This window comes from Heptranchias perlo, unplaced genomic scaffold (genome assembly GCF_035084215.1).
Source record: "Heptranchias perlo isolate sHepPer1 unplaced genomic scaffold, sHepPer1.hap1 HAP1_SCAFFOLD_54, whole genome shotgun sequence".
Lineage (NCBI taxonomy): Eukaryota > Metazoa > Chordata > Chondrichthyes > Hexanchiformes > Hexanchidae > Heptranchias > Heptranchias perlo.
Genome location: NW_027139559.1, coordinates 5,320,556 through 5,346,954, shown reverse-complemented (window position 1 = coordinate 5,346,954; position 26,399 = coordinate 5,320,556). Strand labels below are relative to the sequence as shown.

The window sequence follows — 26,399 nt, the reverse complement described above, 5'->3', positions numbered from 1 at the left end:
GGGCAGAGAGTGAGAGAGAGTCAAACAGAGACAGAAACACAGACGGAGACAGATCAACAGAGAGACAGACAACGACACAAAGAGACAGAAGGAGCGACACACACACACAGACAGAGAGTGGGGCAGAGAGCGAGACAAAGAGAGAAAGAGACAGATTCTTTAGAGAGAAGGGGAGAGAGGCAGAGAGAAACAGAGAGGCTGTGCAGGTTGAGGAAACAAACCTGTAATGATCAACAGAAAAAGAGAGTGAGAGAAAGAGACAGACAGAGAAATAGCGATAGAGATAGAGGTGGATGGATAAAGAGAAAGAGACAGAGCAGGGAGTGGGCAGAGGGGATTCAATGAGAGTGAGAAAGACAAGGAGTGGTGGAGAGAGAGGGAGGCGGAGAGAGAGGGAGGCGGAGAGAGACAGAAAGAGAAAAATAGTGAGACACAGACAGAGAGACAGTGAGAGAGAAAGAGACAGTGACATGCACGGGCACAAAGCGAGACAGCATTTGACAGATTCAGAGAGAGACAGAGTGAGACAGAGAGATCAGCGAGGGTGACAGGGTTGAGACAGTGAAAGAGGGAAAGACAAAACGGAGAGACTGAGAAAAAGACAAAGTGAGAGTGATAGAGTTCATACAGAGAGTACAGACAGTGTGTGGAGGGAGAGAGAGAGCGACAAAATAGACAAAGAAAGACAAAGAGCAGGACAGAGAAAGAATTGAGCAGATGCACGAATGTGAATTTAAAATAAAGACACAGCGAGAAAGATAGGGAGAAATATAAATTGAAGGAGACAGAGGGGAGAGAGAGAAACAGAAAATAGGAGAGAGAAAGAGCCGCAAAATGGAAGGGTAAAGGGATAGTGGGACAGTGATAGATAGAGACAGAGACAAGCGGGTGAGACAGAGAGCACAGAAAGTGAAAAAGAGACGGAGGCAAGATGGAGATAGAGACGCACAAATAGACATAGAAACAGAGATAGAGAGCAGAGAAAGAGAGACGGGACGCAGAGAGCGGGACAAAGAAATTGAAACAGTATGAGCGAGAAAAGCAGACAAAGAGGGACAGGGAGGTGGAAATGTAAAGAGAGAGAGACACCAGCAGACAGCGAGAGGGAGGCAGAGAGAGAGAGAGATAGACGGAGACAGAAAGAAAGAGAGGGGAAAGATAACGACAGGGACAGACTGATAGGGAGACAAGTACAGAGTGAGACAAGTACAGAGTGAAACAAGTACAGAGTGACACAAGTACAGAGTGACACAAGTGCAGAGTGATACAAGTACAGAGTGACAGACAGAGAGAGTGACAGACAGACAGAGAGAGTGACAGACAGACAGAGAGAGTGACAGACAGAGTGAGAGACAGAGAGAGTGAGAGAGTTCTGTGTCTTTCTCTGTTTGAAAGGGATGTGCTGTCAGTCCCGGATCATTCGATGTCATGGAATCATAGAAAGGTTACAGCACGGAAGGAGGCCATTCGGCCCATCGTGTCCGCGCCAGCTCTCTGCAAGAGCAATGCAGCGAGTCCCACTCACTTGCCCTTTCCTCGCAGCCCTGTAAATGTTTCCTTTCAAGTCTGTATCCAATTCTCTTTTTTGAAAAAGGATGTAACGTTTGCAATTCTCCAGTCCTCTCTGGCACCACCCCCGTAACCACAGATGTTTGGACGATTATGGCCAGTACCTCCCCAATTTCCGCCCGTACTTTGGAGCGGCGGAGGCGGCGGCGCGGACCGAGTGCAGCGGCGGTGGCGGCAGAAGGAGCGAAATAAAAGCCACGGCTTGACGGCCTACATTCATTGAGCAGCGGAGGCGGCGAGAGCGGAACTAGTGGAGCGGCGGAGGCGGAAGAGGGAGCGAAATAAATGCCCCGGCTTGAAGGCCTGCACGCAATGAGCAGCGGAGGGGGCGAAAGCCGAACTTGTGGAGCGGCAGAGGGAGCGAAATAAAAGCCCCGGCTTGAAGGCCTAGATTCATGAGGAGCGGAGGCGGCGAGAGCGGAACGAGTGGAGCGGCGTAGGCGCCATAGGAGCGAAATAAATGCCACTGCTCGAAGGCCGAAACTCACTTGAGGCGGCGGGAGCGGGCCCAGTCAGTGAGACGAGAAAAGACCCCGCTTCCTGTCGCAGTCTAAATATCTACGGCGCATGCGCGGACCGGAGTTTCCGTTGCGGGCCTGCGTCTTGTGCCCATGCGCCGTTACCTGCCGACTGCGCGTGCGCAGTGTATGACTCACGCTGGCCCGAATCAGCCAAAAACAAGGAGTGACGTCACAGGACAGCAGGTGGGCGATTGGCTGGTAAGTTTTGCAGTTTTTTTTTACCTGGAAGTTAGGGAATTGGGTAAAATCAAATTAAAAGCTGGAAGCGTAAATCCGCTGTGAGTTTATTAATTTTAATAACTTAAATTAGTTTATTGACCAGGCTAATACAACTGTAAATTAACAGGGATGCTCTGCTGCGTCTGCCAGAGTTGACCGATGCCGTCCACCAGCTCTCCAGAGGGAATTTCCCCAGGGCTGGACGGGCTGACCGTGGAGTTCCTCAGGGCCTTTTGGGACGTCCTGGGGGGCGACTCCGCGCGGGTCCTGGGGGAAAGTCTGGCGACCGGGCAGATGCCCGTTTCGTGGCGCAGGGCGGTCGTCGACCTATTGCAAAGGAAGGGGGATCTCCGTCACCTTAAAAACTGGCGCCCGGTCTCCCTCCACAGCACGGATTATAAGTTCTTCACCAAGGCGATGTCTGCTCGCCTTGGCACCGTGCTGGCCCACATGAACCACCCAGACCAGTCCGACACGGTCCCGGGCCGGAAGATCCACGATAACATCCACTTGGTCAGGGACCTGATCCACCATTCCCAGAGGGCTGGTCTGAGGCTCGCCTTCCTTTCCCTGGATAAGGAGAAGGCGTTCGACAGGGTGGTTCACGAGTACTTATTCGGGATCTGTGCGCTTTCGGGTTCAGGTCACATTTCGTCGGCCAGATCCGACTTCTATACGCCGCCGCGGAGTGTCTGATTAAGGTTAACGAATCCTTGACGGCGTCCCTTCGTTTCGGGAGAGGAGTGCATCAGGGATGCCCCATGTCCGGCCAATTATACATCGTCTGCGTGGAGCCTTTCCTGCTCCTCTTGCGGAAGAGGTTGTCGGGACTGGCTCTGTGCGAGCCGGGCATGGAGGTCATCCTTTCGGCTTACGCCGACGACGTGCTCCTCGTGGTCACGGATCCCGTTGACTTGCGAACGATGCACGCGTGCCAAAAGGTGTACTCTGCAAAGTCCTGCACCAGGATCAACTTGGAGAAATGTTCTGGACTCCTGGTGGGTCAGTGGCGGGCGGACTCCCTGCCGGTGGAGCTACGGCCTTTTGCCTGGAGCACCACGCACCTCCGGTACCTGGGAGTCTATCTTAGCCCTGCCAAGGTAGCCTGGTTGGCGAACTGGCAAGAGCTGGAGGCCAAAGTCACCACTCGCTGAGCACGCTGGACAGGACTGCTCCGAGTGTTATCCTACAGGGGTCGAGTGCTGGTCATAAACCAGCTGGTGGCCGCCATGTCGTGGTACCGGTTGGTCACTTTGATCCCTCCTCCTGAGTTTGTCGCCAAGATTCAGGAGAAGCTCATCGACTTCTTCTGGGCCAAAGGGATACACTGGGTCGCTGCTGCGGCCCTGAGTCTCCCGCTTCGGGAGGGCGGTCAGGGGCTGGTGTGCGTCCACACCCGGGTGGCGACTTTCTGCCTTCAGACCCTGCAGCGATACCTGTACTTTCACGATTCTCCTCGAAGGCGTGCGCTGGCGACGTATTTCTTCCACCGGCTGCACGGCCTGAATTACGACACGCAGCTCCTGTTTATCATGTTGCCGGGCGGCCGCACGTCATTGCAGGAGCTGCCTGTCTTTTACCAGGATCTGATCAGGGTCTGGAATATGGTTGCCTCCCGCCGGTGCTCTCGCCCGTCGGGGCTAGCGGCCGTCCTGCAGGAGCTGCTGCTCAGGAATCCGTTCCTCCAGGTGTCGGCTTCGGCCGCACGCGGCAGATAGAGCGCATGGCACTTGCCGGTGAGGTAACCAGAGTCTGGGACGTCCTTGATGGCGGAGGGGCGGGCTGGATGGCGCTGGACATGCTGGCTTCCCGGATGTCCTCGTTGAGTGTCGGGGACGCGGCCGCCGTAATCCGGGCGTTGAAAGTGGCAGTCGGCCATGACTCCACTCTGGGTGTGGAGGAGGCTCAAGCACGTGGAGCTATCCCGTCCGATCTGACCCCCGTCCGGACGGAATTCCTCATCGGCGTCAGGCCCCGAATCCTCACTCTGGGGGCCGTGCCCCACAACTTGAGCCATCTCTCGGAAATTCCCTCCGTTCCATTTCGCTCTGCACGGAGGGATTTCCTCTACGGGCTGCTCCTGCACAGTCTCCACTTCCTCGCCCTCTTCTCTCGCCGGGACACGCCCTGGCGTACCATCCTGCCGTCCGGCAGAGGCGGGGGTCCCGAGTGAAAGGCTCTCTACTCGGGGATCCTCCCGTGTGCCATTGGGGATCTGGGGTGGAGAGTGTTGCATTTAGCAGTCATGTCCAATAAGCGGTTACGCCATTTAACGGACTCCCAGGCCGCCTGCACTTTCTACGGCCTGGACGAGTCCGCGTTTCATTTTTTCACTGCGTGTGGGAGGCTGCAGCCCCTGTTTGATTATTTAAGGGGGCTGCTCCTCAAGTTCTGGCTGCACTTCAGTTCCACGCTCCTGATGTTTGCCCACCCGGTGAGGAGGAGGGGGGCGATCAGATCGCTGGACGTCCTCGTGGGCCTGCTTCTGGGCCTCTCCAAGGTGGCTATCCACAGGTCCAGGTTGGGCGTGGCCCGTGGGGGCGGTCGCTCGGACTGTCTGCCTCTCTTCCGCGGAATTCTCCGCGCCTGGGTGGCTCCGGAGATGGAGCTCGCGGTGTTTACCGGAACGCTTGAGTTTGTCCGCGACCGGTGGGCACCGCAGGGACTGGAGGGCATCCTGGACCAGCATAATAAATTTTAATTTGACACTTGTTTTGGTTTCTTTTGGTTTTTCCTGCACATAATCACACCCTAAACCCTCCCTTCTTATAAAAGGGTGGCCTATAAACACAAAAAAAGAAAAATATAGAAAGAGAAAAAAAAATAACAGGGAATGGAACAGATTGGCTGGTAGTTGGTGAGCGTTTCTTTTGGTATTGAGTATTTTTTTTAAGTCTTAATTTATTTTTGTTATGTTTGGTAAACAAACAAATAAGCCATGGTGTGTCAGGGCAGCTCACACCGGTCGAATGCACGGCCTGTGCTATGTGGGAACTCCAGGGCGTTTCCCGTGTCCTGGACAACTGTCGGTGCAGGAAGTGTCGTCAGCTGAAGGAGATTGAGCTCAGGATTTTAGAAATTGAGCAGCAGCTGGCGTCACCACGGTGTAATCACGAGGCTGGGAGCGACGTTGATGGCACGTTTCAGGAAGGGGACTGCCCGCAGCTTAAGAAAGTGCAGGCTGAGAGGTACTGGGTGATCGCCAAACAGACAAGGAGGGCCAGGCAGGTAGTGCAGAAATTCCCTGTGGGCATCTCACTCTCCAACCAGTGTTCAGTTCTGAATACTGGTGATGAAGAGGGTTCCTCTGGGGAGTGCAGCCAGAGCCATGTCCACAGCACCATGGGAGGCTCAGCTGTACAGGGGGAAGGGGTAGGAGAAAGAACAAGTGAGAAATACTGAGAGGGGATTCCATAGTTAGGGGAGCAGACAGGCGTTACTGCGGCTGTAAACGTGATTGCAGGATTGTATGTTGCCTCCCTTGTGCCAGGGTCATGGATGTCACTGAGCAGCTGCAGAACATTCTGGGCGGGAGGGGGGGAATGGTGAACAGCCAGATGTCGTGGTACATATCGGTACCACTGACATAGGTAGAAAGAGGGATGTGGTCCTGCAGACAGAGTTTAAGGAGTTAGGAAAGAGATTAACAAGCAGGATCTCAAGTGTACTAATCTCCGGATTACTCCCAGTGCCACACGCTAATGAGTATAGAAATAGGAGGAGAGCAGATGAATGCGTGGGTGGAGAGATGGTGCAGGAGGGAGAACTTTAGTTTCGAGGAGCATTGCGACCGGTTCTGGGGGAGGTGGGACCTGTTCAAGCCGGATGGGATGCACCTCAATGGGGCTGGGTCCAATATCAATGCGGGGAGGATTGCTCGTGCTATTGGGGATGGAATGAACTAACTTGGCAGGAGGATAGTAAACTAGAGGCGATTCAGAAGGGAGAGCAACAAAGCTGGACGTGGAAGGCAAGAAAGTAGTAAGTGAAATTGGAAGGCAGCGGAAGCAAATAAGAACAAAATAGGAAATAATGTTAAAAAGGCAAAATTAAAGGCACTTTATTTGATAGCACGCAACATTCGCAAAAAGGTAGTTGAATTGACGGTACTAATAGAGATCCATGGGTATGATCCAATTGCCATTGCAGAGGCGTGGCTGCAGGGTGACCAAGGCTGGGAACTGAATATTCAAGAATATTCAACATTTAGGATGGACAGGCAAAAGGGAAAAGGAGGTGGGGTGGCGCTGTTAATGAAGGATGAGATCAGTCCAATAATGAGAAAGGTTCTTGGCTCAGAATCAGTTTGGGTGGAGCTAAGAAACAGCAAGGAGCAGAACATATTGGTGGGAGTTGTTTACAGGCCACCAAACAGTAGTCGTAATGCAGGGCACGGTATAAAGCAGGGCATTAGAAGAGCATGCAACAAGGGCAATACAGTAATCATCGGAGTCTTTAATCTACATATAGATTGGGCAAACCAAATTAGCACTCATATTGTGAGGGACAAATTCCTAGAATGTAAAGGAGATGATTTTTTTAGATTACTATGATGTGGAGATGCCGGTGTTGGACTGGGGTGGACAAATGTAAGGAGTCTTACAACACCAGGTTATAGTCCAACAGCTTTATTTGAAATCACAAGCTTTCGGAGGCACCTGACGAAGGAGGAAGCCTCCGAAAGCTTGTGATTTCAAATAAAGCTATTGGACTATAACGTGGTATTGTGCGACTCCTTACATTAGATTACTATGTTGAGGAACCAATTAGGGAACTGGCTATTTTAGATCTCGTATTGTGCAATGAGAATGGGTTAATTAATAATCTTGTTGTAAATGAGCCCTTTGGGATGAGTGACCATATAATTCCTCATTATTTTTGAAAGTAATGTAATTCAATCCGAAACTAGGGTCTTAAATCGAAATAAATGAAACTGCAAAGGATTGATACGCAAGATGGCTGTTGTTGGGTAGGGAACTACATTAAAAGGTACGACGGTAGAGAGGCAATGGCTAACATTTAAAGAATTAATACATAATTTTCAACGAATATATATTCACTTAAGGCACAAAAACCCAACAGGAAATGTGTTCCAACCGTGGCTAAAGAGAGAAATTAAAGTTAGTATTTAATCAAAGAAAAAGGCATATGAACTTGCCAGAAAAAGCAGTAAACCTGAGGATTGGGAACATTATAGAAGTCAGCAATGGAGAACCAAGAAATTGATAAAGAAAGGGAAAATAGAATATGAGGGTAAATTAGCGAGAAACATAAAAAACGGACTGTAAAATCTTCTATAGGTATGTAAAAAGGAAACGATTGGCGGAGGCAAACGTGGACTCCTTATAGACAGAGACGGGAGAATTTAAAATGGGGAATATGGAAATGGCAGAGAAATGAAATAAATGTTTGTGTCTGTCTTCACTGAAGAAGACACAAAAAACCTTCCAGACATACTAGTGAACCAAGGGTCTGGCGCAAATGAGCAACTGAAAGAAATTAGTAATATTAAAAAAATAGTATTAGAGAAATTATTGGGACTGAAAGTTGATAAATCCCAAGAACTTGATGATCTCTATCCTAGGGTTTTGAAAGAGGTGACCATAGAGATAGTGGAGACATTGGTTGTTATCTTCCAAAATTCTACAGATTCTGGAATGGTTCCTGCAGATTGGAGGGTAGCAAATGTAACCCTACAATTTAAGAAAGGAGAGAGGGAGAAAACAGGGAACTACAAGCGTGTTAGCCCGACATCAGTTGTAGGAAAAGTGCTAGAATCTATTACTAAGGATGTGATAACAGGACACTTAGCAAATAATAATAGGATTTGACAGTGTCAACATGGATTTATGAAAGGAAAAGCATGTTTGACAAGCCTATTGGAGTTCTTTGATGATGTAACTAATAGAATAGATAAGGGAATCAGTGGATTGGTGTATTTGGATTTTCAGAAGGCTTTCGATAAGGTATCACACAGGAGGTTGGTGATCAAAGTTAGAGCACATGGAATTGGGGTAATATATTGGCATGGATTGAGAATTAGTAAACAGACAGAAAACAGAGAGTAGGAGTAAACGGGTCTCTTTCAGGTTGGCAGAATGTTACTAGTGGGGAACAGCGGGAATCGATACTTGGATATGAGAGGACCAAATGTAATATTTCCAAGTTTGCTGATGTCACAAAACTGGGTGGGAATGTGAATTGTGAGGAGGATGCAAAGAGGCTTCAGGGGGATATAGACAGGTTAAGTGAGTGGGCAGGAACATGACAGATTGAATATAATGTGGAAAATGTGAAGTTATCCAACTTTGGTAGGAAAAACAGAAATGTGGAGTATTTTTAAATGGTGAGAGGTTGGGAAATGTTGATGTTCAAAGGGACCTGGGTGTCCTTGTATATGAGTCACTGAAAGCAAACATGCAGGTGCAGCAAGCAATTAGTAATGAAAATATTATGTTGGCCTTTATCAGAGGAGAATTTGAGTACAAGAGTAAAAATATCTTAATGCAATTATATAGGGCCTTGGTGAGACCGCACCTGTAGTATTGTGTACAGTTTGGGTCTCCTGACCTCAGAAAGCTGATACTTGCCATAGATGGAATGCAACGAAGGTTCACCAGACTGATTCCTGGGATGCCGGGATTGTCGTATGAGAAGAGATTGAGTAGACCAGGCCTATATTCTATAGAGTTTCGAAGAATGAGAGGTGATCTAATTGAAACATGCAAAATCCTTACAGGGCTCAACGGGGTAGATGCAAGGAGGATGTTTCCCCCTGGCTGGGGAATCTAGAATCAGTGGTAACAGTCTCAGAATAAGGGGTCGGTCATTCAGGACTGAGATGAGGAGAAATTTCATCCTGGAGACCAATGGCCCTGAAACTGCTCAGAATTCTCTTCAATACTGTTTTTTTTAAAACTCGTCAGTGGCCTTATGGCCTAATGGATAAGGTGTCTAATCTTTGGTGCTGAATTGTGGTGTTATCAGACGATTGCTGATTCGAGTCCTGCTGTGGTGGTTTTATACAGTGGGTTTTGATACAGTTCAGAAGGCGATATTGTTTCCACAGTGAGGTAGGTCATTGAGGACACAGATTTAAACTAATTGACCGAAGAATCAGAGCGGGGAGATGATGTGGATTTTTTTTTTCTGCAGCGAGATGTTATGATCTGGAATACACAGCATAAAAGGGGGTGGACGCAGATTCAATGGTGACTTTTGAGAATAAATTTGATAAAATCATAAAGGGCAAAATTTGGCAGAGCTATGCGGAAAGAGGAGGGGAATGGGACTAATTGGATAGCTCTTTCAATGAAACGACACACGCACGATGGGCTGAATGGCCGCCTCCTGTGCTTCAAGGTTCAACGAACGCTGAGATGAAATATTCCCTGCCACATGGAGGTGGCACCTGTACTTAAAAAACAATCGCTCCCCCGAGAGGGGCTTTAGTGAAAAGCAACCAAGTTTGACCCTTCACATTTAACAGTAACTCTGGGAACATTAGTGATTACTTTATATTGAACTTTCCATTCTCCCTCCTCCCACCACCACAGATACTGACTGTCGCTGTATATTAATTATTTGGACTTAAATATAGGGGGCATGATTAAGAAGTTTGCAGATGATACAACAATCGGCCGTGTGGTTGATAGTGAGGAGGAAAGCTGTGGACTGCAGGAAGATATCAATGGACCGCTCAGCCGGGCAAAAAAGTGGCAAGTGGATCGGTGAGAGATGGATGACGGAGAGACGAATTGTTGAGAGACGGATTGGTGAGAGACGGATGGGGAGATATGAATGGGATGGGATGGGTGGGGAGAGATGAATTGGAGAGACGGATGGAGTTGAGACGGGTGTGGGTGAGATGTTTGGGGGAGAGCCAGATGGGGGATGGGGAGAGAAGATGAGGAGTGACAGATGGGGAGAGACGGACGAGGAAGGACGGATGGGAAAGACGGATGGAGAGAGACAGGTGGGCGAGAGATGGATAAAGGAGAGATGGATTGTGGAAAGATGGATGGGGAGAGATGTTGAGGAGAGGTGGATAGGGAGAGGCGGCTGAATAAGAGATTGATGGGGAGAGACAGATGGCGAGAGACGTAGGGTGAGAGGCGGGTGGAGAGAGATGGATGCGGAGAGATGGATGGAGAGAGACGAATGGGGAGAGAAGGATCGGAGGGACGGATGAGGGAGAGGCTTATTGGAAAGACCGATGGGGAAAGATGGATGGAGAGATGCAGATGGAATTGGACGGATTGAGGAGACGGATTGAGAGAGACGGAAGGGGGTGAGCAAGATGGAGAGAGACGGATGGGGGAGAGACGGATGGGGGAGAGACGGATGGGGGAGAGACGGATTGGGAGAGACGGATGGGGAGAGACGGATGGGGAAAGAAAGATGGAGAGAGGCAGTTGGGGAGAGAGGGATGGGGAGAGACGGATGGGGAGAGAGGGATTGTGGTGAGATCAATGGGGGAGATGCGGTTGGGGAGAGATGGAAGAGGAGAGGTAGATGGGGGAGATGTGGATGGGGAGAGATGGATTAGGTTGAGATGGATTGTGGGGAGATGGATGGGGACGACGGATGGAGAGAGACCGATGGGGAGACTATAAGCCCATAAGAGAAAGGAGCAGGAGTAGGCCATTCGTCCCCTCGAAGCTGCTCCGCCATTTAGTGAGATCATGGCTGATCTGATTTTTACCTCAACTCCACTTTCCCACCCTTTCCCCAGATCCTTTGACTCCCTTGCTGATCAAAAATTTGTCGAACTCAGCCTTGAATGTATTCAATGACTCAGCCTCCACAGCTTTTATGGGTAAAGAATTCCAAACATTCCCGACCCTCTGGGAGAAGAAATTCCTCCTCATTTCCGTCTTAAACGGGCGACCCCTTATCCTGAAATTATGCCCCTAGTTTTAGATACCCCATGAGGGGTAACTTCTTCTCAGCATCTACCCAATCGAGTCCCCTCAGAATCTTGTATGTTTCAATAAGACCTTCTCTCATTCTTCTAAACACCAATGATTATGGACCCAAGTTGTTCAAGCTTTCCTCATAAGACAACCGTTCCATGCTCAGAATCAATCGAGTGAAACTTCTCTGAACTGCCTCCAATGCAAGTATGTCCTACCTTAAATAAGGGCACCAGAACTGTACGCAGTGCTCCAGGTGTGGTCTCACCAACATCCTGTACAGTTGTAGCATGACTTCCCTGATTTTATACTCCATGCCCCGAGAAATAAAGGCCAATATTCCGTTCGCCTTCCGGATTATCTGCTGCACCTGTATGTTGATATTTTGTGTTTCATGTACGAGGACACATAGATCCCTCTGTAAAAAATATTTTGTAATATTTCTCCATTCAAATAATATTTAGATTTTTTATTTTTCCTCCCAAAGTGGATGACTTCACATTTTCCCACTTTATATTCCATCTGCCATTTTTTGCCAATTTGCTTAAGCAATCAATATCCCTTTGCAGACACTTTGTGACCTTATCGCAACTTGCTTTTCCACCAATCTTTGTATCATCAGCAAATTTGGCCACAAGACATTCTGTTCCTTCATCCAAGTCATTTATATATATTGTAAATATCACTGATCCCTGCGGCACCCCACAAGTTACAGATTGCCATTTTGAAAATAACACTTTTATCCCGACTCTTTGTTTTCTGTTATTTGGCTAATCCTCGATCCATGCCAATATATTACCCCCAACATCATGAGCTCTTATCTTGTGCAGAGTGACGGACGCGGGGCAGACGGATGGGTGACAGACGGATGGGCTAGAGACAGATGGCGTGAGAGGGTACGGAGGAGATGGACCAGAATGGAATCAGTGATCAGGGACTTCAGTTACGTGGAGAGACTGGAGAAGCTGGGGTTGTTCTCCTTGGAGCAGAGAAATATTTAATAGAGATGTCCAAAATATGAGGGGTTTTGATAGAGTAAATGTTGAGCAACTACGAACACTCGTCGGAGGATTAGTAACCAGAGGACACAGGTTTAAGATAATTGGCAAAAGAACCAGAGGAGAGATGAGGAGACATTTTTTTACACAGTGAGTTATGATGAGCTGGATTGCACTTCCTGAAAGGGTGGTTTAAGCAAATTCAATAGTAACTTTTAAAAGGGAATTGGACACATACTTGATGGGGGAAAATTGCAGGGCTAAGAGGAAAGAGTTGTGGAGTGTGATTAATTGCTTAGTTCTTTCAAAAATCCTGCACAGGCACGATGGGCCGAGTGGCCTGTGCTGTCTGGTTCTATGATCCCATTATCCTCTCTGATTCTTTTTTTTTACCTGTGCACTAACTATTAGTGTCACGTGTAACTGGACACCCAAATCCCTTTCCTCTTCCACAATTCTTAATCTCTTGCAATTAAGAAAATGTTCCTATTTCTATTTCTTGTGGATATGGATCACCTTAAACTTCACCACATTAAATTTCATCGAACAAAGTTATGCCCATTCAATTAGCCCGTCTACTTCATTTTGTATTTCCTCTCATCTACATTAATTACTGCGCCTTGTCATCTACAAATTTCGATGTACAACTCTATCGTCCTTCATCCAAGTCATTGATGTAGATGGTGAAAAGCTGCGGCTCCAGTACAAAACCCTGGGGAACATCACTTCTCACATCCCGTCAATCACAGTGCAGTCCCATTATCCCTACTCTCTGTCTCTTACCACGCAATAGTTTCCAACTCATGTCACAACTATTGGCTTTTTTAATGGACTGGCATGATTCAGAATCTTCGATACAATATGCGAGAGACTGTCTCTGGCTTTCTCCTCCTGCGAGCCTTGAAGTGGGAGCGTCACCGTATGTTCGAATTTGTGCTTCTCAAACTACAGTTACTTAAATTAATTTAAGCACTGCTTTGCTGTTGGAAACAGAACTGGCCCCTTTCGAGTACAGAAGCCTTTGATTTAAGTTTAGCGAAGTGCAGAGATATTTGGCAACTGAGCCCGAAGCTCCAGAATGGAAGTTGGTTGGATCACTGTTGGATCAGTGCGTAACTTCAGAAGCCGGTTAATTAATGATGGACGAGTCTCCATCTTTTGCCTCTGATGAAAGCTGATTTTATCCAGTGTGTTTCTGAGCGACACAGAGCGGGACGGCCCAGGATCTATCGTTGGCCTGTGATGTTGGCTGATTTTATCCAGTGTGTTCCTGAGCCACACAGAGCGGGACGGCGAAGGATTCATCCTTGTCCGCTGATTTTAGCTGATTTTATCCAGTGTGTTACTGAACCACACAGAGCGGGACGGCCCAGGATCCATCCTTGTCCCCTGATTTTAGCTGATTTTATCCAGTGTGTTACTGAACCACACAGAGCGGGAGGGCCCAGGGTCCATCCTTGGCCGCTGATGTTCGCTGATTTTACCCTGTGTGTTACTGAACCCCACAGAGCGGGCCGGCCCAGGGTCTATCCTTGGCTTCTGATGTTAGGTGATTTTATCATGTGTGTTCCTGAGCCACACAGAGTGGGACGGCCCAGGATCCATCCTTGGCCTCATTGAGCCCAGCTGTGATGCTCCATACATGGTAAAATACCCTGCCAATACTCACCATCTGGCCCCGCAACGAAGAACAAGGCTCTTGTATCAGAACACGAGCTGTGCCCGTGAAACCAGTACCGCAGTGAGAGTCAGCAGCGATTCGAACCTGTGTAACAGTGCACATAAAAGTTAAATAATGTTTACACAGGGAGGGACACGAGGAGCAAAGGTGAATTAGATACCTGCAGGGAATCGATAGTCGGAGCAATTTAGATACAGTCGCAATGAGCAACCAACGTTGTTTTATGGGTGTCAGGCGTGATCACAGGACGAAAGAGTGATTGGTTGTTCTGGGACGCCCCCAAAGCATCATTCAACGAAGCCATCGACATGCTGAGGGCGCGGGGGACACAGAGCCGGTAGGATTCAGGCTGCAGGTCATTCTGTATTTTCAGGGATCACGGGACCTGTTCTCAAAATTTTGTGAGCTTGTATTTCTGAGCTTTCAATCGCAAACATGATACCTGGGTGTAATTGCAAGATTCACAGCACAAGATCGAAGCTGGACTGAAAGAGTTTTGGGGAAGTGACAGATATCAAGAAGTGTGGGCTTTACTCTGTACCTGTGCTGTATCTGCCCTGGGAGGGTTTGATGGGACAGTGTAGAGGAAGCTTTACTCTGTATCTAACACGTGCTCCATGTGCCCCGGGAGTGTTTCATAGGACGGTGCAGATGGGACTTTATTCTTTATCTACCCTGTGCTGTATCTCCCCTTGGAGTGTTTGATGGCACAGCGCAGAAGGAGCTTTACTCTGCATCTAACCCGTGCTGTGCCTGCCCCAGGAGTGTTTAATGGGGCTGTTTAGAGGGAGCTTTACTCTGTATCTAACCCTGTACCTGCCCCGGGAGTGTTTAATGGGGCTGTGTAGAGGGAGCTTTACTCTGTATCGCCCTTAGTTTTATTTTGTTTATTTTGCTCAACTATATTCTTGTTTGAATTCAGTAATTTTCCTGATTAATTGTGTACATTGGCCATTCATATTCTGATGCCCTTGTTTTGCAGATGAATCTCAGGAAGCTAAAATACTACCTGCTCCTGCTCTGCTCTCTATCTGCTCTACTCATTCCGGTTTACATTTTGATAATTAGAGTATATCATTCCCAACGTATCATTCAGAAGGATGCAGAATCCACCTCAGGCCAACTGCATGGTTTCCCGGCGATTCCTGACTCCCGGTGCGACACCGACCCTCCATTTTTGTGCACACTGGTGACCACGAGACATGAGCAGCTGGAGGAACGGGCCGCCATCCGGGAGACCTGGGGCAAAGACAGACGGATTGGGGAGAGACGGATTTGTACATATTTCCTCCTGGGTTACGATGGTGCCCACCAGTCAGATATCGAGAGAGAAAATCACCTCCACAAGGACATAATTCAGAGCAATTTCAACGACACCTATTACAACCTGACGATCAAAGTGTTAATGGGAATGGAATGGGTTCATCGATTCTGCTCTTCAGCAGTTTTCATCATGAAGACAGACTCAGACATGTTTGTGAATACCAATTACCTGACCCAGCTCCTGTCGGTGAAGAATACGCACAATTTCTTCAGTGGAGTTGTCTTCTATAATTGGGGCCCAATAAGGGATAAAAATAGCAAATTTTATGTTAATGAGGAGGAATATCCTCATTCAAAGTATCCGACATTTTGCTCTGGGACAGGTTATGTCTTTTCCGGTGACTTGGCGGGAGCGATCTGGAATATTTCGAGGGATGTTCCTTTCCTCAAACTGGAAGATGTTTTCGTTGGGTTGTACCTGGCCAAACTTCAAGTCTCCCAGGTCAGCCTGAGTTCCAGGGAAGTCTTCTCCACTGGCAAGGTTCCATTTTCAGTGTGCAGATTTCGGAGCATAGTGACCTCACACTGGGTTAGACCTTTTGAGAACCGTCTCTATTGGAAAGAACTGGAAGACTCAACAGATGCAGGATGTTCTTAGAATTGTAGAGTCATGGAATCAGACAGCACAGAAGGAGGCCAATCGGTCCATCTTGCCTGCACGTAGAATGAAGATGATGATGTGGAACGTTTCCCTCGGGTGTTCGAGCTGCTGGTCAATCACCATCAGTGGGACAGAGAGAGGGGGTCGAGTTGCCCTGTGCCATCATTAAGCGGCCCAGCACCTCTGGCCGACTGCTAGTGCCATTCTGGGAAACATGGTGAGCTGTGGTATCATGAATACCCTAGTCGAGAACTCTATGTACGCCCTTTTATTCAAGACTCTGTAAACTTTTATTCACTCTGAATCTCATTCTCCCAGTATATTTTTCTATTGATGGATTTCCCTTACTCCATCTCTGTCTTTCTCTGCTACTCTCTCTATCTCTATCAGTGCTCCTTTCACCACTCACGGACTCCTTGTGTCACTCTGCTGCTCTCACCATTCACAAATTCACTATGTCTCTGTGCTGCTCTCACCATTCACAGACTCCCTGTGTTTCTCTCCTTCCCTCACTATTCACAGACTCCCTGTGTCTCTCTGTTCCTTTCATCATTCACAGACACCCAGTGTTGCTCTCCCCCTCACCATTCATAGATTCCCTATGTCTCTCTGCTTCTTTCTCCATTCACAGCTTAACTGTCTCTCTCTGCTCCTGTCAACACACTCAGACTGAATGTGTCTCTTCTCCTCTCACACCGACAGATTCCCCGTGTCTCTCTGCACCTCTCCCCATTCACAGACTCCCCTTTTCTCTCTGCTGCTCTCACCATTCACTGACTCCGTGACTCTCTCCTCCTCTCACCAATCACAGACTCCCTGCGTCTCCCTGCCCTTCTGCACATTCGCAGACTTCCTGTATCTCTCTGAACCTCTCCCAACTCGCATATTCCCCTTGCCTCTCTGCTCCTCTCATCACTAACAGACTCTCTGTGTCTCTCTGCTCCACCCACAATTCATAGACATCTCTCCCTTTCCCTCTCAACTTCCACTTCCCTTGTTTTCGTTTTCATTTTCTCTCTCAGTCTGTGTCACTTCCTTTCTCTCCTTACTTGTACCGATATTAAACAAATGTGCCCCTTAAGCCGACATAATTATGGGGTAGATCTTCAAATTGAGGTTTCATGATCACCCTGTAGCACGATCACAGAATCTGTAAGGTTCCTGATTAAGGGACCGTCATCGCGTGTTACTTTTGGGGATAATATCGCCGCAGTTATTAATAGGAATTTAATCCTTCCTCTTCTGAGGTCTCCGTCCACTGGGAGCGGTTCTGTCCGATAATGGGTTGTTGTGTTTAATTAAAGCCTGTCTGCTTTACTCAAGCGTGTCCAGTGATCCATCAAGTTCACGGGTAACTAACATTGCAACAGCAAAAGAGCTCAGGGTTAATGAGAAGTTAAACAGGTCGAAATTACAGTGAAAATAGAGCAGAGTGATTCGTCTCACAGGACCAGAGGGGCACTTGGACCCCAAACATCTACCGAGTCTTGAAATTACAGTAAGAATATTGCAGAGTGATTCCCCTCACAGGACCAGAGGGGCACTTGGACCCCAACCATCTACCGAGGCTTGAAATTACAGTGAGAATACGGCAGAGTGATTCCCCTCACAGGACCAGAGGGGCACTTGGACCCCAACCATCTACCGAGGCTTGAAATTACAGTGAGAATACGGCAGAGTGATTCCCCTCACAGGACCAGAGGGGCACTTGGACCCCAACCATCTACCGAGGCTTGAAATTACAGTGAGAATATGGGAGGGTGATTCCTCTCACAGGACCAGAGGGGCACTTGGGCTCGAACCATCGGTAACTCAGCACGGTCCGAGGAAGTTACCTGGGCCCTTCCTGAACTGTGCTCGGCTCAGTATCACGCGGGGTGAGATCAACATCAGCAGAGGCCGGGAGTGGTATCTCGGGCGTTCACCACACGGACTGCAACGGTTCAAGAAGGCGGCTCACTCCCACCTTCTCAAGGGCAATTACGGATGGGCATAAATGGTGGCCTTGCCAGCGACGCCCACAACCCATGAAAGAATCATAAAAGAAAAATTGTGTGCGGCCAATATCACACTGGACTCACATCCACCAGCTCAGCGCAGCTCGGGTAGAGAAGCTGTGGTTAAGCTGCTGTATATAACTTTGTTCGTTTTATCTTTCAAGCATTTTAAAGGTTTCACCTATTTCCCACCGGATTGTTAAAGTAATCGAGGGCACTTTGCGCAGGTCGCACCATTCCCCTTGTATTATTCCTGGATCGTGTGGATCGACACCAGAACCGCCCTCATCGTTTGAGAAAAGGGAGAATTTTGTTGCACCGTACAAGGTTCACAACCGGATAAAGATCAAACGGACTTATTCATGTGCAGAGCAATTCACAGAAGGGCGCAGTGTGAGTGAGATGTGAAACCACATTAGACAGAGTTCACAACAGGCTAAATAACTAAACGGGGTTTATTCATGTACAGGGTAACTGACAGAAGGGAGCATTGAAACCCCGTCAAACACATTAGCTGGAGATCGTTCACAGAGGGTTAATCAGACAGACCAGAGCGGGCAGATCCTTTGCAGGAGTTGAGATGAAAGTAATATTATTTTTACAGAGGGAGATAGCATTCCAATTCCCCGTCACGACAACAGATTCCAGATGATGTAGGACTGAGGTGAGTTTACTTCGACGGAAATAAATTCCTTCTTTACTCCTTTTACCTGACATGAGTTAACGAGTAATGGTTGGCAGTTCCTTAATGTATGCCCGAGGTTCCTCTGGACCCTAACGTCAGTTATCTTTTACTTGTTGTGTCCAACCCGTACTCATGATCTTTACAAGCTGAATACACCATCAAAGAACAATCTACAAGGAAACGAGTTGACAATTCTCCATCATCCGAAAGGTAACCCAGAAGTGTGTTTGTGCCGCATCTACACTAAACTGCTCTGCACTTCATACAATTCAAAAGTTAATGTATTCGGGGTATTGCAGTAAACAAACACACAAATTGGCAGCAAGCAAACGGGCTGCAATTCAACCCATGTGCAACGTTGATTCCAGGCGTGATTATTAAAATTACGAGCAACGAAAGGAGACTGGAAACAAGAACGGAGAATCAGCAATCAATACTTAATTTTACTGGGATGGAAAGAGTTATACCCCTGAAACAACAAAGCTCACACGGCCGCTAGCTCCATATTTCCAGTCGGATGCCTGTCTGAAAGAACATGCAGCCTGACAGAGAGCAAAATCCACCCAGATCACACGTGTCCAATAAGAACCATCAATAAGGGAAGGGAAAATGGCCCCGCTCAGCCTGGACCCCGGGATCTCTAGTTGATCAAACAATTAATCCACAGATCTGGGTATCATTGTATTCATTACAGCGACTGATGTCAGTGTTGACCAGCTGTCTGGTACTGTTTCCTGATGTTTCAGGCATTTTACTGACAGGAAACCTCTTCTCCCCGTTCATTTCACTTGTGTATTTCTGAGTTAGAGGATGTGAATCTCGGTGGCTGGATGGGGTCAAAGTGCCGCCCTGGTCCTGTGAGAGGGATCATCCTGAAATATTATGTGTTCGTGCTGCAGGGTTAGAATGAAACCTCAGTTTCATGAGCTATCCCATAATTATGTCAGCTAAATGGGTCCATTTATTTAAGGAGAGGAGAGAAAGGTAGAGACACTAACTGAGAGAGAAAATGAAATGGAACAAGGGACGTGAAAGTTGAGATTCAAAAGCAGAGCTAGAGAATGACATGTGCTCTGAGAATGAATATTGGAGAGACAAGGACACAACAAATGTATTCAGAGAGACACAGTGAGTCCGTGAGTGGTGAGAGGAGCAAAGAGAGGCAGGGACATTGTGAGTGGTGAGAGGAGCAGAGAGAGACAGGGAGTTTGTGAGTGGGGACAGGAGCAGAAAGACACAGAGATGCTTTGAATGGCGAGAGGAGCAGAGAGACACACTGAATCTGTGAGTGATAAGGGTCACAGGGAGTCCGTGAGTGGTGCGAGAAGCAGAGAGTCAGAGGGAGCATGTGAATGGTGAGAGGAGCAGAGAGACACGAGGAATATGTGAATCGTGAAAGGAGTAGAGAGACACATGGAGCCTGTGAGTTGTGAGAGGAGGAGGAAGACACAGGGAGTGTGTGAGTGCTGAGAGGTTCAGAGAGACACGGGGAGTCGGTAAGTGGTGAGACGAGCAGAGAGACACAGATCATAAGACCATAAGAGATAGGAACAGGAGTAGGCCATTTGGCCCCTCGAGCCTGCTCCGCCATTTAATGAGATCATGGATGATCTGATGTTTACCTCAACTCAATTTTCCCTCCCTTTCCCAATATCCGTTGACTCCCTTGCTGATCAAAAATGTGTCTCACTCAGCCTTGAATGTATTCACGGACTCAGCCTCCAATTTTTGGGGTAGAGAATTCCAAAGATTCACGACCCTCTGGGAGAAGAAATTTCTCCTAATTTCCGCCATAAACGGGCGACATCTTACTCTGAGGACATGCCCCCTAGTTTTAGATTCCCCTATGAGGAGTAACAACCTCTCAGCATCCACCCAATCGAGTCCCTTCAGAACCTTATATGTTTCAATAAGACCTCCTCTCATTCTTGTAAACTCCAATGAGTATACAGCCAACCTGTTCAATGTTTGCTCATAAGACAATCTTTCTATACCTGGAATCAACCTCGTGAACCTGAACTGCCTCCAATGCAAGTATACACTTCCTTAATTAAGGGCACCAGAACTGTCCGCAGTACTCCAGGTGTGGTCTCACCAGCACCCTGTAAATTTGTCGCATGACTTCACTGTTTTTTTGCGCCATCTCCCTAGAAATAACATTCCATTTGCCTTCCAGAATAACTGGTGCACCTGTATGTTGACTTTTTGTGTTTCATGTACGAGGACACCCAGATCCTTCTGCACCGCAGCATTTTATAGTATTTCTCCAAGCAGCTTCTCTCGCCACTTAAAGACTCCCTGACTCGCTCTCCTCCTCTCACCATTCACACACACCCTGTGTCTCTCTCCTTCTCTCGTCATTTAAAGACTCATTTTAGCCCTCGACACGTCTCAACATTCACAGGCTCCCTGTGTCTCACTGCTCCTCTATCCTTTTCACGGTCTTTCCTGTGTGTGACTGCTGCAATCACCACTCACAGACCCTCAATATTTCTCTGCTCTTCTCAGATCATGGCTGATCTGATTTTTACCACAACTCCACTTTCCCGCCTTTTTCCCATACCCTTTGACTCCCTTGCTGATCAAAAATGTGTCTAACTCAGCCTGTAATGTATTCAATGACTCAGCCTCCACAGCTATTTTGGGGAAATGATTCACGACCCTCTGGGAGAAGAAGTTCCCCCTCAATTCCGCCTTTAACGGGCGAACCCATATTCTGACAATATGCCCCTGAGTTTTGGATTCCCCCATGAGGGGTAACATCCTCTCAACATCTACCTTATCGACTCTCCTCAGAATCGTTTATGTTTCAATAAGATCTGCTCTCATTTGTCTAAACTGCAAAGAGTATAGACTCATTCTATTCAACCTTCCCTCTTAAGACAAACCTTCGGTATCCGGAATCAACCTAGTGAACCTTCTATGAACTGCCTCCAATGCAAGTACATCCTTCCTTAAATAAAGGCACAAGAACTGTACGCAGTGCTCTACGTGTGGTCTCATCAGCACCCTGTAACGTTGTAGCATGACTTATCTGCTATCATTCTCCATCCCCCGAGAAATGAAGGCAATATTCTATTCACCTTCCAGATTACCTGTTGGCTTTTTAAGTTTCATGTACGAGGACACCGTGATCCCTTTGTACAGCAGCATTTTGTAGTATTTCTCAAACTAAATAATATTTTGCTGTTTTATTTTTCCTTCCAAAGTGGATGACTTCACATTTTACCACATTATATTCCACAGGGTGTCTGTGAGTCGTGAGAAGAGCAGATACTCACATGAAATATTGTGAAAGGATGTTGGAGCAGAGAAACACTGAGAGAATGTGATTGGTCCAGAGGAGCACAGGTAAACATGGAGAGAGAAACAGAGAAAGGCAGAGATGGAGGAAGGCCAATCCAGTGACAGACAAACGTTCTGGGAGAATGCGATTCAGATGCCGGGGGTGCTGATCGGCTTTATTGATGGCACAGGCGAACTTGTGCTTTGGATATTCCTCCTCACTAACGTAAAATTTGCTACTTTTATTCCTTATTGGGCCCCAATTATTAAACACAACTCCACTGAAAAAATTGTGTGGATTCTTCACCGACAGGAGCTTGGTCAGGTAATTGTTTTTCACAAACATGTCTGAGTCTGTCTTCATGACGGAAACCGCTGAAGAGCAGAAACGATGAACCCATTCCATGCTCATTAACACTTTGATCGTCAGGTCGTAATAGGTGTCGGTGAAATTGCTCTGAATTATGTCCTTGTGGAGGTGATTTTCTCTCTCGATATCTGACTGGTGAGCACCATCGTAACCCAGGAGGAAATATGCACAAATCCGTCTCTCCCCAATCAGTCTCTCTTTGCCCCAGGTCTCCCGGATGTCAGCCCGTTGCTCCAGCTGCTCATGTCTCGTGGTCACCAGTATGTTCAAAAATGGAGGCTCTGTGTCGCACCGGGAGTCAGGAATCGCCAGGAAACCATTGAGTTGTCCTGAGGTGAAATCTACATCCTTCCGAACGATCCATTGGGAATGATGTACTCCTTTCCAAACCAGAATGAGTCGAACAGAAAGAGAGCTGAACAGGTGGCATCTTGCCTTCCTGGGACTCATCTGTAAGAAGGGCATCAGAATCATATAATCAGAGAAATTTAGGGCACAGAATGAGACCATTCGGCCCATCCTGTCTGTGCCGGCCGAAAAAGAGCGATCCAGCCGAATCCCACCGTCCAGCACTTGATCCGTAGCATTGCAGATTATGAGACTTCCAGGGCATATACAAGTGATTTTTAAATATGATAAGTTATTCTGCCTCTTCCACCCTTTCAGGCAGTGAGTTCCGTACCCCAACCACCATCTTGGTCAAAAAAATTCTCCTCAACTCCCCTCTCATCCTTCTACCAATTACTTTAAAACTTTGCCCATTTTTTTTGATATCTCTGCTCAGGGAGATAGGTCCTCCCTCTCCAAACTATCTATGTCCCTTATAACTTTATACACCTCAATTAAATCTCTCACCACTTGCCGCAGGCTCAGTCTGGCAGCTATGTCCTCAAGACTCGTTCAGTAATTGTGCTACCGAGCCAACCTTGGTGATTGATATTGAAGTCCCCCACCCAGAGTACATTATGTGCCCTTGCTACCCTCAATACTTGCTCCAAGTGGTGCTCAACATGGAGGAGTACTGATTCATCAGCCAATGGACAGCGGTCGGTGGCAATCAGCAGGAGGTTTCCTTGCCTTTTTTTGACCTGACGCCATGATACTTCCTGGGGTCCACAGTCATTGTTGAGAACTCCCAGGGCCTCTCCCTCCTGAATGTATTCCATTGTGCCCCCACCTCCGGTGGATCTATTTGGCCAGTTGGACATGACATACCCAGGGACGGTGATGGAATAGTCCGGGACGTTGGATGATAGGTATTATTCTGTGAGTATGGCTTTGTTAGGTTGTTGCTGGAAGAGTCAGTGGAAAATCTCTCCCAATTTTTGGCACAACCACCCAGATGTTAGTGAGGAAGATTTTGCCGTGTTGACTGGGCTTGGTTTTTTGACTTTGCCGTGTCTGGTGCCCAGTGGTCCGATGCCGGGTGATCCATCCGGTTTTAAACTTATTATGACTTTTTTAAGCGGTTTCGTACAACTTAGTAGCTTTCTAAGCCATTTCAGGTGGCGATTAAGATTCAACCACATTGCTGTGCGTCTGAAGTCACTTATAGGCCAGACCAGGTGACGAGGCAGATTTCTTTTCATAAAGGACATTAGTGAACCTGATGAATTTTTGTGACAGTGCGGTAGTTTCATGGTCACCATTACTGATACTTGCTTTTTATTCCAGATTTTATTTAATTAGCTGAATTTAAATTCCCCAGCTACCATGGCAGGAGTTGAATTCATGTCGCCAGATCATTACCCTAGGCCTCTCGATTACTAGTCCAGTAACATAATCACTGTTCTACCGTAACCATATCCTGCGTTATTTGCATTTATGCACATGCACTCTAAACCCATCTTAGACTGCTGTAATAAATCCGACCCTGACACCTTGTGGATGGTGAAGAGTTCTTTATTGAGGTGATCAAACCAAGCACAAAATAAAATAATTACAACGCTCACGCCATAATTATAAGAACGGAAAAAAATGACTCCATTCGCTTCTGAGTAGAGATGCTCGACCTGCTCGGGTGTTTCCTTCTTCTTTGAATCTTCTTCCTCTCCTACTGACCCCTTACAATCACCTGTACTTACACTGGTCTTATATTCGGTACCAGCCCGACCCTTGCACCCGGAGCCTCGAAAGGTGCCGTCGTTTTTCGAACATAACAAGTCCATGAAAGATGAGGTTGATTGGTTATTGTCAGATCGATGAGTGGGAGATTTGAGGGCCTTAGCTCAACAGGCTAAATTCTTTACCGCGGTGACTAAAGTACGATTGGTCGACGATGAATAGTTGATCTCTACTACGAAGCATTATCACTAAATTCCTTTACAAACATTGCCTAAATCTACAGCACAGAATTTTAGTTTTTACATTTTCATTGCCAGCAGCTTAGTAAAAATTATGTACGCATCGTATTTTCATGGGCTCTTGCTCAAACATACCCTTACCTGTCCATTCTTGCACTGCCTCACATTTGCCATCTGCTTGATCCATCCTATTTCTGAACTACCCTTTACTCGAGTGCTGTTTGTCTCTCCTAGTCCTCTGTAAACCTTGTTTCTCGCCTCCATTGTTTCATCCTGGTGCCCATTCACTTGTCAAATTCCCCACGGCTCTCGTTAACCACCCCACGAGGACATTGATCCCAGCTCTGTTGAGGTGCAACCCATATATTTTGACCAGATTCCTTCTGCCCGAGAACTGGTCCCAATGCTCTTGGAATCTGAACCCTTCCCTCCTGCACCGTTTCTCTAGCCACGCGTTTACCTCTCTGATCCTACTTTCTCTGCCTGTTCCCTGCATCGAGTCCGGTGTTAAATGTCTGTTCACTGTACCGAGTCGTGTATTAAATGTCTGTTCACTGTACCGAGTCGTGTATTAAATGTCTGTACACTGTACTGAGTCATGTATTAAATATCTGTTCACTGTACTGAGTTATGTATTAAATGTCTGTTCCCTGTCCCGAGTCATGTATTAAATGTCTGTTCACTGTACCGAGTCCTGTATTAAATGTCTGTTCCATGTCCCGAGTCCTGTATTAAGTGTCTATTCCCTGTCCCGAGTCCTGTATTAAATGTCAGTTCACTGTACCGAGTCCTGTATTGAATGTCAGTTCCCTGTCCCGAGTCCTGTATTAAGTGTCTGTTCCCTGTACCGAGTCCTGTATTAAATGTCAGTTCACTGTCCCGAGTCGTGTATTAAATGTCTGTTCACTGTCCCGAGTCCTGTATTAAATGTCTGTTCCCTGTCCCGAGTCCTGTATTAAATGTCTGTTCACTGTACCGAGTCCTGTATTAAATGTCTGTTCCCTGCCCCGAGTCCTGTATTAAATGTCTGTTCCCTGTCCCGTGTCCTGTATTAAATGTCTGTTCCCTGTCCCGAGTCATGTATTAAATGTCTGTTTCCTGCCCCGAGTCCTGTATTAAATGTCTGTTCATGTACCGAGTCCTGTATTAAATGTCTGTTCACTGTCCCGAGTCCTGTATTAAATGTCTGTTCCCTGTCCCGAGTCCTGTATTAAATGTCTGTTCACTGTACCGAGTCCTGTATTAAATGTCTGTTCACTGTCCCGAGTCCTGTATTAAATGTCTGTTCCCTGTCCCGAGTCCTGTATTAAATGTCTGTTCATTGTCCCGAGTCCTGTATTAAATGTCTGTTCACTGTACCGAGTCCTGTATTAAATGTCTGTTCCCTGCCCCGAGTCCTGTATTAAATGTCTGTTCCCTGTCCCGTGTCCTGTATTAAATGTCTGTTCCCTGCCCCGAGTCATGTATTAAATGTCTGTTTCCTGCCCCGAGTCCTGTATTAAATGTCTGTTCACTGTACCGAGTCCTGTATTAAATGTCTGTTCCCTGTCCCGAGTCCTGTATTAAATGTCTGTTCATTGTCCCGAGTCCTGTATAAAATGTCTGTTCACTGTACCGAGTCCTGTATTAAATGTCTGTTCCCTGTCCCGAGTCCTGTATTAAATGTCTGTTCCCTGCCCCGAGTCTTGTATTAAATGTCTGTTCACTGTTCCGAGTCCTGTATTAAATGTCTGTTCCCTGTCCCGAGTCCTGTATTAAATGTCTGTTCCCTGTCCCGAGTCCTGTATTAAATGTCTGTTCACTGTACCGAGTCCTGTATGAAGTGTCTGTTCCCTGTCCCGAGTCTTGTATTAAATGTCTGTTCCCTGTACCGTGTCCTGTATTAAATGTCTGTTCCCTGTCCCGAGTCCTGTATTAAATGTCTGTTCACTG

The 26,399-nt window shown here is 47.2% G+C and overlaps 2 protein-coding genes across 3 annotated transcripts; one reads left to right on the top strand and one right to left on the bottom strand.

Moving 5' to 3' along the window:
• The first annotated feature begins 1,643 nt into the window (after positions 1–1,643).
• LOC137315215 (beta-1,3-galactosyltransferase 5-like) lies at positions 1,644–22,019 on the top strand. Of its 2 annotated transcripts, XR_010961351.1 has the most exons (3): positions 1,644–2,288; positions 14,886–16,044; positions 21,756–22,019. XR_010961351.1 is itself a non-coding variant. In XM_067980089.1 (2 exons), exons 1-2 carry the CDS (start codon positions 2,181–2,183, stop codon positions 15,822–15,824), a joined length of 1,047 nt encoding a protein of 348 aa, XP_067836190.1. In that variant the 5' UTR covers positions 1,644–2,180; the 3' UTR covers positions 15,825–17,144. The 2 variants fall into 2 exon arrangements, 1 of the variants encoding a protein (XP_067836190.1); XM_067980089.1 differs by lacking the exon at positions 21,756–22,019 and having other exon boundaries at positions 14,886–17,144.
• On the bottom strand, positions 18,893–24,731 carry LOC137315193 (beta-1,3-galactosyltransferase 5-like). Its single transcript, XM_067980072.1, has 3 exons — positions 24,609–24,731; positions 21,927–22,614; positions 18,893–18,912 (listed from the first exon to the last, which is right to left on the bottom strand). Exons 1-3 carry the CDS (start codon positions 24,729–24,731, stop codon positions 18,893–18,895), a joined length of 831 nt encoding a protein of 276 aa, XP_067836173.1.
• Between the last annotated feature and the right edge of the window lie 1,668 nt (positions 24,732–26,399).